We start from the raw sequence: 12,951 nt of genomic DNA, 5'->3' as shown, positions 1-12,951 counted from the left end.
TCTGACATTTCTAAACATATGCTGTCTAAACCTTGTATAAATAAGAAAACGTAAAACGTTCAGGGCACAATAGTACAACAGCTAACAGTTTGCACCCCCTCACTTCAGTGACTTAATTCTGGGTACACCAAATAGCATTAGGAATGTGAGCAGCACTGATTTTTAATGATGTCGTGTCTAAACTGTAAAAACATAAAAACTAAAATAATGTTTTTAAAAATAAAAAATGTCTTTTTGAGAATTGACTTAGATAATTACTACTAGAGAACACCAAGATTTAAAGCTGCAGTAAGTCACTTTTATAAAATAATTACTTTTTTTTTACATGTTTCTTAAACGGACCATGATATAACACAATCTGTGGAAAAAAAATATAAAAATCTGCAGAAATACACCCCTCAGTCCCCGTAGCAAGGAGGAGGGTTTTGGTGCTGTCAATCACTACCACCCTACCATCACTACCATCACAACTCCACCACCCACGTGCTCTCTGCTATGGTAAAGTTAGTTCACAAACTAAGGCTAGTTAGCATGGCCACCCATGATGCTGGATAAATAGTTTTCCGTAGTTGTTTTCTCCACTATTAGTACATTGAGCAGTATTTTTTGACAGCACTAAGACCCTCCTCCTGTTTGGTTACTTTTGACTTGGAACTCTATAACAGCATACAGTATATTTGCACAAAAATAGCTGAAAACTACTCTATGAGGTCACATCCTCTCCTTTCCATCACAAATTGGATGTCCCTTAATGTCCCAGTGTGATTCATAACAAGTAGTGCAAAGCACAGATATACACCCAGGTAAGTAAAGCATATCTGGCAAAAATTGAGGCAAAATTTTTGTTTAAATTTAAACTCTTCTGATTAAATTAAAAATATTTCTTTCTCTTGATGAAGTCTTATTAGTGCTTTGCAGTACACAAAATCTAATTTGTTAATGAGATCAACAAATTCTTCATTGAACTTCATAGTGACAATGAAGTTCACTATGTGAGAGTGAACTTCATTGTCTTTCCATGTCTGCAAATATGTTAGAAACATGTGAAAGGCCAGGAGCTGTTCACGAAAGTCTGTGATCACCTTAACCTTCTGGAAAAAGACTATTATGGCCTGGCCATCTGGGAGACCCCCACTATGAAGGTGAGAGCACTTATCATAAATCTAATATTCTCTTTCTACTCCATTCATATAAAAGAGCATCTTAAAGAATTTATTGAATAAATGAATCTGAGATTGTTGTATTCATGGAGATGTAATAGACATCATACATTCTTCTTTTGTTCTGACAGACTTGGATGGATTTGACCAAAGAGATTCGTAGGCAGGTGCAAGGTGAGCTAAATATACAAATAAATTGCGAATTCTTTTTTGACTTTATTGCATTATTATATATTTATTCAAAATCACTCTGGATTTTGTTCTTCAGGAGCCAATTATAATTTCACTTTTAATGTGAAATTTTACCCACCGGATCCAGCCCAGCTGTCAGAGGACATAACAAGGTACATCATGCATCATGCTGTTTAATAATTGTAATTTTATTGTATTTAAACTTACCAGTTTTACCCTAAAGGAGGTAAATGTTAGTGATTTCACTGCTGTGAAATTGAACACAACAGTGTTCAATTTCTACGCTTAAAATAATGAAAGTTGCGTTAACATTAATGTCTGAAAAAAAGCACAGCAAGCAATGTGTTATGAAGACAGCTATGACAAGATATGTTCATGTTGTGGAAATATCAGTTATCATTTACAGTAGAACTGTTAGATTAATCTTTGATTATGAGCTTGTATTAATTTTCCGTTTGTTTAGTCTTACACAAACAAATATCTTACACAAACCTCAGAACAGGGGTAAACAATGAGTCTGTGGCACCTACAATCACAAGGAATTCAGATCAAAGCATTGCAGTTCCATTTTATATGGACCATAAGTGAATGATTTACATGTAAAAAGCGAGGATTTAAAAACATGGTATATACTCTTTAAAATAGCATTGCTCAAGTGGAAGCAAAAAGTACAGTAAAACTACTTCTAGAAGTATATGTTTTGCAAAAACTTCTAATTATGTCCAAGTGTGATTGAGAGCCATTGCTTTTGGGCTCTTAATCTCAAATTTGGAGGAACAGATGAGTTTTCTTTTGCGGAAAATTTCTTCAATCTATTTGCCTATACTCAGAACCGAACTTGGAAATAAATCTTTTCAGTTTTCTGCTTCATCTTCTTGGAACTAGTTGCAGAAATACTTATAGGGACACTATATGGCTCTACATGTTTTTATGGTTGTTCTTATTGATAGAGGGAAAAATGAAAGCAGTGATGTAAAGAGACATACTGTATAACAACCTCATCGTTCTGGACTGGGACGATGATTTATTTGTCAGCAAGACAAAGACCCAAAGCATATGGCCAAGGTCTGAAAGGAATGGCTCAAACACCAGTCTGAAAGTCATGGGGTGGCCAAGCTAGAGTCCAGGCTTGAATCCAATTAAACATCTCTGGAGATATCTGAACATGTCTACACACACACCTCATCCAACTTGATGGAACTGGAGAAAAACTGCAAAGAAGAATGGGTGAAACTGCCTAAAGATAGCTGAGCTATGCTTGTGGCATTGGATTCAAAAAGACTTGAGGCATGAATTGCTGCCAAAAGCCGATCAAAGAAGCATTAAACCTGTGAATACTTATGTACATTTGATTTCTTGGTTTCTGTTTTTAATAAATTTACATAAATAAATAAAAAATCACATTGTCATCATGGAGTATTTGTGTGTAGAATTGGGGAAAGATTAATTTTATTCAATTTGGAATCAGTTTCAACAATCCCTTTCAGACATTTCAAATTCAAAACTACTTTGCTACTACAAAATAAAGTTAAATGTCATTGTAACTCATATGAATTTGAATTCTTCAAAGAATTATTGTAGATAGTGATGACTGTTGGCAGGAAAGATCTGCCAAGATCTGCGGATTGTATTACAGTGACTTTGAAAAAGCCTCTGACTGAAGACACTGTTTTCCTAAGAGTGTCATGAAGAGACTCAGCGTTCTCCACAATTTTCTTGATTTTACGACAAATCCTTTTTTGCATTGTCATCTCAGAGGTTCCACAGTCGTTCCAGAACAGAACCAGAACAGAACCAGCCTTCTTTATCAGGCTGTTGCGCCTTTTTAGATTCCTGATGCTGCTGCCTCAATAGATGACAGCAGAAGAGATAAAACTCTCAACAACAGACTTATAGAAGATCTGAAACATCTTGCTGCAAACTGTGAAGGATCTCAGCTTCCTCAGGAAGTCTAGTCTGCTCTGTCTCTTCTTATAGACCCTTCACTGTTGCGTCTCCAGTTCAGATTATTGTTGAGATGAACACCGAGGTATTTATATTCTTCAACAACCTCCATTTCTTCTCCCATGCTGGAAACAGGATTTGATCTAACCCTGTTTCTCCTGATATCTGCCATCATCTCCTTTGTTTTGTTCACATTCAAGATGAGATGATTGTTCCCACATACTCAGCTTCTTGTCCATCTCTGATACACCCAACAACTGCAGTCATCTGAATATTTCTGTAGATGACAGAAGTCGGATTTGTGCTGGAAGTGTGAAATGTATAGAGTGAAAAGAATAGTGAGAGTATAGTTCCCTGCGGTGCTCTTGTGATGCTGACCACCTGGTTAGACACACAGTCCTTCAGTCTCACAAACTGTGGTCTGTTTGTTAGGTAGTCATACATAGATCAAGGCGATTGTTGAGGCCTCCTCCTGTTTCTTCTGGAGTTTCTCACAGAGCAGATCAGGCTGCATTGTGTGAGATACACTGGAGAAATCAAATAACATGATTCTCATGGTGCTACCTGCTTTGTCCAGATGACAGTGGGTTTTGCTGAAGCAGTGTAGGATAGTGTCTTCAACTCCAAATCCATGGCAATTTGGAGGGATGTCTTGATATGTGCTTAATTGCCTACTCAAGTGGGCCAACAGGAGTATCTCCAAGACCTTCATGATGTGGGATGTCAGGTCATTGATCAGTAGGTGATGACTGATGGGTGAGTTTCCTTTGGTATTGGAACCAAATGATGTAGGATCTCCTGATTTGGTCCTGATTCTGCTTCCATAAGACAAACTTTTGGAGCAGAAGAGTCTATGACTGAGGTGGAAGATGGACAGGAAAGCTGTGGGTCAGAGGAAGGTGGGATGTCTGTTTGTGTGGGGGCAGGAGATGATGATGAGCTTGTCCCTGAACTGAACCTTCTGTAGAACATGTTCAGCTCAATTGCTCTGTTCAGACTTCCATTAAAAGCCCATTTCAATTTTCCCTGAAAAATTGTAACTGTTGAATTATTTCTGTTTTGTACATTAAAGGTACTACCTGTGTCTACAGCTGCGGAAAGATATTCTACAGGGACGTCTTCCTTGCTCATTTGTTACCCTGGCTCTGCTAGGTTCCTATGCCTTGCAATCAGAGCTGGGTGAGTATGACCCTGAGGTGCACGGCAATGATTATGCTAAGGAGATGAAAATGGCCTCAGGTCAGACAAAGGAGCTGGAGGACAAAATGATGGAGCTGCATCATACATATAGGTGAGATTACGGTCTAAGTCAACCAGTGATGGAAATGATTTTTACATTCCCAAATTATCTAATTTATTTCCATGTTTTTTTAATGGTTTGACTGCATTTTATTATCTGAGGCACTTTAATAGTATTGTTCAACGCTGTTCTTTGATTTCTGCAGTGTATCTAACACAATGCAGCACATCATTAATGAATGACTCATTCATTAATGATGTAGAAAGATATATTTTGTTTTTACTATTTTTCAATGCATAAATTGTTACATTTCTATTTCTTTCTTTTGGCAGGATAATGTGTCCAGCTCAGGCAGACCTGATGTTTTTGGAGAATGCCAAAAAACTCTCCATGTATGGGGTGGACCTTCACCAGGCTAAGGTGAGCTGAAAGTGGGCTTTTCAGTCTCAGTTTCCCCAACATTCATGTACAGGTCATACAATTTCAGATGCCGCTTCCCCATCTGATTAAGATTGACAAAAGTTTGTTTAACATTACTGGTGTTGCTTTCCTAACTGTTTTTGGTGTTTTCTCAAGCTACATTACTTCTGGATTTTACCTCAGTCTAGTTATTGGCTAATATGGTGAGGTTTTTCCTGCCACGTTTGTGCATAGCTAGCTTACCTGGCATGTTTTGCTCTCCCTGCTGTCTCACTCCATCGAGACTACCTTGAAACAATCGCCCAACCTATAACCGATGATACAGTTCCTGTCTTCGGTTTGCCTCTTAGCCTTTCTGTAGTGTCTTCCATCCAACACCAAGACCACGACTCTCCGGTACACCTCTTTGCAACTCCTTTTGCTCAGCCATCACACACCTTTACCAGCAGACCTCATCACAACTTCAAAACAGCATGGACTTCTAGGATGTCACCTTTGCACTCAGAGGTTCCCGTTGCAAGTTTGTTTAAAATTTTTCTCCCAAAAATGGTATTCCCACACTCTGATCTCACCATTGCTCCCGCTTCTTAGTGCAATGACTCCACAACATTTGTATACTTCATCTGTCACATGGCTCAATATAATGCCTTCCCTATGCCATTTCCCATCTTAAGGACACCAAAAAAAGTCCATCAGAGCAGCTTTATTCAACTCCTGATGTTTCTCCATCCATCCATCCATCCATCCATCCATCCATCCATCCATCCATCCATCCATCCATCCATCCATCCACACGGGTCGCGGGGATAGCAACCTAAGTAGGGACATGCAGGCTTCCTTCCCCCTAGCCACTTTGGCCAGCTCCTCCTAGGGTATCCCAAGACATTCCCATGCCACGTCATAGTCTCTCCAGTGTGTCCTGGGTCTTCCTCTGGGTCTCCTTCTGATGGGACGTGGCAAGAACACCTCACTAGGGAGGCATCCAGGAGGCATCCTAACTAGATTCCCAAGTTACTTCAACTGGCTCCTCCATGGAGGAGCAGTGGCCCTACTCTTTAGTCCATACTGTATGACTGAGCTTCTCTCTCTCTAAGGGAGAGCCCAGACACTCTATAACAATATCTGATGGCCATAATTCACCCATAAGTACAGCAATGCATCCTGATGGCTAAAAGCCATCCATCATATACTGTTCCCCCAATTTAACACAGGGGAAACAGTATCTGATGGGTGGTATTGAGCACTAAGAGGCATTCCCCCACTTTTAGGTTACACAGAACTATAAGAATGGGCTATAATAGTACATCTAATGTATATATTAGATACAATATATAGCAGTGACATGCAGTGAGGTTCATAGCAGGTGAGGCACTAACTTAATCATAATCAGATTTACAAATATAGACACTGCATGCTGTTTATATATGGAAATTTCCATGCGGACGCTGGAGGGCAAAAAAACTATGCTTTTACATGCCATCCATAGCTGCGCTGCCGCAAAAGAGTAATTCTGTTAATTCAATGAAACTTGGAAATGTAGGTATTATTAATTTAGTGTTATGGTCCACAGCAAAGGGAAAAAATGTTGAAGTACTACTCAAAACCGCTTCTTTTCTCGCTGGCGTTGTACAGATAGGAGGAACATGCTCCCATCCAATGGCAACCATTGCAGTTAGTGAGAGGTTGCACAATCAAAGGCTCGCTGCTGCCTCACCAGCTTCGTTTCGAGCATTTGAATGGGAAATTATATATGTGTGTGTGTGTGGCGGGAGCACTGTGGTAAGAATTGGTAACTTAAATTTAAAAGCACTTTTAAGATGAAATTGGTTGTAATGACTCCACTAAAAAGTTACCTTTAAGCCACACAGACCTGCTAAAGATCAGGCTTGAGACAATCTCTCTATTCAACAAATTACACCATTGTTTTAGTTTAATCAAAAATACTAGTTTAAAACCACTCGCACATTAAAAGTCTAGCTCAACTCAAAGATAGGAGTGAAATTCAGGGTAGTGTCCTAAAAGAAAACACAGCAAACGAAACAGTAAAACAAAAGAAAATCGTGCACCAAACCAAAAGTAGTACCACCACCCAGAAAGTCCTCCACCAACACCACGAGCTGGCCGTTCCTGTCAACATCAAGGAAAGAAACATTCAAATTACAGACAATACAATTATACAGTTCAGTCCACGACTAATCAAGCAGCAATAGTCCAAATTAAGAGTCAGTCCTGGGAGAAACCGATCTGCTGTAGCAGACGCCACTCAGAACGGCACTAGAAGGATAGTCCGAGCTGGTTACCTATCAGCCCAAATCAGCCCCTGGACGAGTGATAGGAGCCCGCTTTACGCCGACCAGGACGGTGGGCATGAAGCCAGCAAACAGGACGACAGGTAGGCAGACGAGAGATGACCCAGATGACAGGTGGACCGCCAGTCGGGGACAACCAGAACAGTAGGCAAACAGCCGGCCAAGGACAAACAGCAGCGGCTATCAAAAATAAATGTTACAAATGGAATCTCCAAGCATGCAAAAACTAAAAAACTAGCACTTCACTTACCACTGAGCTCTTTATGTAGTGCCTGTAACAGGAAGGAGGAAATGGAGCTTGTACAGACGGACAGGCGGCCTGGATATACAACAGAAGCTGAGCTAAAGCTAAGCTAACAAACGTCAAGTGTGGGAAGATTCTTACCACAAGGACGATGGATCGGCGATCAGAGCGTCATTAAGCGCATTGTTTGAGCGTGCATTAATTTGCAGCTGTTATACAGAAAATGTAAATAAATCACAAGTAATAAGTTTGATGGAGAGAGATGAAGCCTGCCTTCATCTCTGCAGCACCAACAAACGCCGAGGTCTGAACTGGAAGGAAAACAACGTGATGTCAACCAGGTGAAGGAGGGCCCTTTATATACAGGCAGCCAGCGCCACAATCAATTAGATTCAGGCACTTGTGTGGTGTGTTCAAAGGCTACAGGGCATACTGCCACATATGTATATGTGTGTGTGTGTGCACACACACCGTGAAAGCTCATATGTGTTTCAGCGAAGTTGTCCCATTTTATTCACCTTTTGCAACTACGCAGTCATAATACACATACACAAACACGCACACGGGCACACACAGGCGCGTGCGTGCGCGCACATGTATATATAGGTATATACATATACATATATATGTGTGTGTGTATATACACACACATATATGTGTATATGTGCATATATGTGTATATATATATATATATATATATATATATACACATATATGAGCACATCGTCAACAGACAATGTGCTCAGCGAATGTCTCAGGCAATGGGGAACAGAAGACAAGGTGCTGGAAGTACCATCATGGGAGGACAAGCCCCTACATGGGATGTACCACCGACAAATAACTGAAGTGGCTGATGTCAGGAAAACCTACCAATGGCTGGAGAAAGCTGGACTCAAGGACAGCACAGAGGCACTCATCCTGGCCGCCCAGGAACAGGCCCTAAACACCAGAGCAATAGAGGCTCAGATCTACCACACCAGACAAGACCCAAGGTGTAGGTTGTGCAAGGAGGCCCCTGAGACAGTCCAGCACATAACAGCAGGGTGCAAGATGCTGGCAGGGAAAGCATACATGGAACGACATAACCAAGTGGCGGGCATAGTGTACAGGAACATCTGTGCAGAATATGGACTGGAAACCCCGAGATCAAAGTGGGGAAAAACCCCCAAAGGTGGTGGAGAATGACCGAGCTAAGATTCTGTGGGACTTCCAGATCCAGACAGACAAAATGGTGTGGAGAACCAACCGGACATTGTGGTGGTGGATAAAGAACAGAGGAAAGCCGTTGTGGTGGATGTAGCAATACCAAGTGATTACAACATCAGGAAAAAGGAGCATGAGAAATTGGAGAAATACCAGGGTCTCAGGGAGGAACTGGAAAAGACCTGGAAGGTCATCGGGGCCCTCGGGGCAGTCACCCCCAAACTGGAGCAGTGGCTCAAACAGATCCCAGGAACAACATCAGACATCTCAGTCCAGAAATGTGCAGTTCTAGGCACAGCCAAGATACTGGAGGAGAACCTCAAGCTCCCAGGCCTCTGGTAGAGGACCCGAGCTCAGAGGATGAAACAGACCACCCGCGGAGGGTGAGAAGGGAATTTTTTTTTTTTATATCCATCCATCCATTTTCTTGCACCCTTGTCCCTTAGAGGGGTCGGGAGGGTTGCTGGTGCCTATCTCCAGCTATCGTTTCGGGCGAGAGGCAGGGTACACCCTGGACAGGTCACCAGTCTGTCACAGGGCAACACAGAGACACACAGGACACACAACCATGCACACACACACTCACACCTAGGGGCAATTTGGTGAGGCCAATTTGCCTCATGTTAAATCTAACATGACTGTTAGGTTTAACAGTCATGTTTTTGGACTGTGGGAGGAAACCGGAGTACCCGGAGAAAACCCACGCATGCACAGGGAGAACATGCAAACTCCATGCAGAAAGACCCCAGGCCGGGAATCGAACCCAGAACCTTCTTGCTGCAAGGCAACAGCTCTACCAACTGCGCCACTGTGCAGCCTTATATATATATATATATAGGAGGGAAGGAGCCGGAGCTAGTGTGTGAGGCTGAGAGGTTCCGGCTAGAAATAGTCGGCCTCACCTCGACGCATGGCTCTGGTTCTGGAACCAGTCTCCTTGAGAGGGGCTGGACGTACTTCCACTCTGGAGTTGCCCACGGTGAGAGGCGCCGGGCTGGAGTGGGCATACTTGTTGCCCCCCATTTGGGCGCCTGTACGTTGGGGGTCACCCCGGTGAACGAGAGGGTAGCCTCCCTCCGCCTACGGGTGGGGGGACGGGTTCTGACTGTTGTTTGTGCTTACGGGCCGAACGGCAGTTCAGATTACCCACCCTTCTTGGAGTCCTTAGAGGGGGTACTGGAGAGTGCCCCTCCTGGGGTCTCCCTTGTTCTACTGGGAGACTTCAACGCTCACGTGGGCAATGACAGTGAGACCTGGAGAGGCGTGGTTGGGAGGAACGGCCCCCCCAATCTGAACCCAAGCGGTGTTCTGTTGTTGGACTTCTGTGCTCGTCACGGATTGTCCATCACGAACACCATGTACAGGCATAAGGGCGTCCATATGTGCACTTGGCACCAGGACGCCCTAGGCCGCAGTTCGATGATTGACTTTGTCATCGTCTCATCGGATTTGCGGCCGTATGTCTTGGACACTCGGGTGAAGAGAGGTGCGGAGCTGTCCACTGACCACTACCTGGTGACGAGTTGGCTCCGGTGGTGGGGGAGGAAGCCGGTCAGACCTGGCAGGCCCAAACGTGTAGTGAGGGTCTGCTGGGAACGTCTGGCGGAGTCCCCTGTGAGACGGAGCTTCAACTCTCATCTCCGGCAGAACTTCGAACACGTTCCGGGGGAGGTGGGAGACATTGAGTCTGAGTGGACCATGTTCCGTACCTCCATTGCCGAGGCGGCCTATCGGAGCTGCGGCCGCAAGGTTGTTGGTGCCTGTCGCGGCGGCAACCCTCGAACCCGTTGGTGGACACCTTCGGTGAGGGATGCTGTCAAGCTGAAGAAGGAGTCCTACCGGGCCTTTTTGGCCTGTGGGACTCCAGAAGCAGCTGATGGGTACCGGCGGGCAAAACGGCATGCGGCTCGGGTTGTCGCTGAGGCAAAAACTCGGGCGTGGGAGGAGTTTGGAGAGGCCATGGAGACAGACTTCCGTATGGCTTCGAGGCGATTCTGGTCCACCATCCGGCGTCTCAGGAGGGGGAAGCCGTGCAGCACCAACACTGTTTATAGTGGGGATGGTGCGCTGCTGACCTCAACTCGGGACGTTGTGGGCCGGTGGGCGGAATACTTCGAAGACCTCCTCAATCCCACCAACATGCCTTCTGTTGAGGAAGCTGAGCATGGGGACTCTGGGCTGGGCTCTCCAATCTCTGGGGACGAGGTCGCCGAGGTGGTCAAAAAGCTCCTCGGTGGCAGGGCCCCGGGGGTGGATGAGATCCGCCCGGAGTTCCTTAAGGCTCTGGATGTTGCGGGGTTGTGTTGGCTAACGCGACTCTGCAATATCGCATGGATATCGGGGGCAGTTCCCCTGGACTGGCAGACTGGGGTGGTTAGGGTTACCCTAACCCTACCCTACCCCCTAAAGGGGGACCGGAGGGTGTGCTCCAATTACAGGGGGATCACACTCTTAAGCCTTCCTGGTAAGGTCTATTCAGGGGTCCTGGAGAGGAGGGTCCGTCGGATAGTCGAACCTCGGATTCAGGAAGAGCAGTGTGGTTTTCGTCCTGGTCGTGGAACACTGGACCAGCTCTACACCCTCAGCGGGGTCCTGGAGGGTGCATGGGAGTTCGCCCAACCAGTCTACATGTGTTTTGTGGACTTGGAGAAGGCGTTCGACCGTGTCCCTCGGGGGGCCCTGTGGGGGGTACTCCGGGAGTATGGGGTACCGGGCCCTTTGATACGGGCTGTCAGGTCCCTGTATGACCGGTGTCAGAGTCTGGTCCGCATTGCCGGCAGTAAGTCGGGCTCGTTTCCGGTGAGAGTTGGACTCCGCCAAGGCTGCCCTTTGTCACCGATTCTGTTCATTACTTTTATGGACAGAATTTCTAGGCGCAGCCGAGGTGTTGAGGGGATCCGTTTTGGTGGCCTTAGGATCGCATCTCTGCTTTTTGCGGAGGATGTGGTCCTGTTGGCTTCATCGGAACGTGATCTGCAGCTCTCACTGGAGCGGTTCGCAGCCGAGTGTGAACCGGCCGGGATGAGGCTCAGTGCCTCCAAATCCGAGGCCATGGTCTTGAGCCGGAAAAGGGTAGAGTGCCTTCTCCGGGTCAGGCGGGTCGTCCTGCCTCAAGTGGAGGAGTTTAAGTATCTGGGGATCTTGTTCACGAATGAGGGAAGAAGGGAGCGGGAGATCGACAGGCGGATTGGGGCAGCGTCTACTGTGAAGCGGGCGCTGTACCTGTCCGTCGTGGTGAAGAGAGAGCTGAGCCAAAAAGCGAAGCTCTCGATTTACCAGTCGATCTACGTTCCCACCCTCATCTATGGTCATGAGCTTTGGGTCATGACTGAAAGAACGAGATCACGGGTACAAGCGGCCGAAATGGGTTTCCTCCGCAGGGTGGCTGGGCTCTCCCGTAGAGATAGGGTGAGAAGCTCGGTCATCCGGGAGGGACTCAGAGTAGAGCTGCTGCTCCTCCACGTCGAGAGGAGCCAGTTGAGGCTCGGGCATCTGGTAAGGATGCCTCCTGGACGCCTCCCTGGTGAGGTGTTCCGGGCACGTCCCACCGGGAGGAGGCCTCGGGGAAGACCCAGGACACGATGGAGGGATTACGTCTCTCGGCTGGCCTGGGAACGCCTTGGGATTCCCCCGGAGGAGCTGGAAGAAGTGGCTGGGGAGAGGGAAGTCTGGGCCTCCCTTCTGAAGCTGCTGCCCCCGCGACCCGACCCCGGATAAGCGGAAGAAAATGGATGGATGGATGGATATATATATATATATATATATGTATATGTATATACATATATATACATGTGCGCGCGTGTGCGTGTTTGTGTATGTGTATTATGAGAGCGTAGTTGCAAAAAGTGAATAAGATGGAACAACTTCGCTGAAACACATATGAGCTTTCACGGTGTCCGTAGTTCTCTAGACAAGAACGCTAAACAAACATGCGCGTATTTTGCCGCCAGGACAACAGTATCTGATGGGGAAACATAAATCGAAGTAACACCGGCTCAAGACCATGACCTTGGATTTGGAGACACTGATCCTCATCCCGGCCGCTTCGCACCAAAGCCAAATACTGTACCACTTTAAATGCCTGCTTGACCATTTGGCAGGCACTTCTGGACTCAAGATGTCACTCTTTTTCAAATCTATATGGGTCTTTAGGCACTATTCATTCAGGCAATCAAAAACAAGAAAATTACTCTGCAGGCTGTCCTGGCTATTATTTTCCCAGATAGCACAGAATGATTG

At 45.5% G+C, this 12,951-nt stretch overlaps 1 protein-coding gene across 13 annotated transcripts in view; it reads left to right on the top strand.

Moving 5' to 3' along the window:
* The window catches only part of epb41a (erythrocyte membrane protein band 4.1a), a 98,555-nt gene that overhangs the window by 23,536 nt on the left and 62,068 nt on the right, over positions 1-12,951 (top strand). For all 13 annotated transcript variants that reach the window (XM_081612347.1, XM_008421562.3, XM_008421557.3 and 10 more), the window contains exons 4-8: positions 1,038-1,142; positions 1,292-1,334; positions 1,429-1,504; positions 4,369-4,587; positions 4,869-4,956. In XM_081612347.1, the coding sequence (XP_081468473.1) occupies positions 1,038-1,142; positions 1,292-1,334; positions 1,429-1,504; positions 4,369-4,587; positions 4,869-4,956 (531 nt within the window). The remainder of the gene's footprint in view (positions 1-1,037; positions 1,143-1,291; positions 1,335-1,428; positions 1,505-4,368; positions 4,588-4,868; positions 4,957-12,951) is intronic.

The sequence above is a fragment of the Poecilia reticulata genome, chromosome 11, assembly GCF_904066995.2.
Source record: "Poecilia reticulata chromosome 11, P_reticulata-male-v2, whole genome shotgun sequence".
Taxonomy (NCBI): domain Eukaryota; kingdom Metazoa; phylum Chordata; class Actinopteri; order Cyprinodontiformes; family Poeciliidae; genus Poecilia; species Poecilia reticulata.
This window is presented reverse-complemented; position numbering and strand designations above follow the sequence as displayed.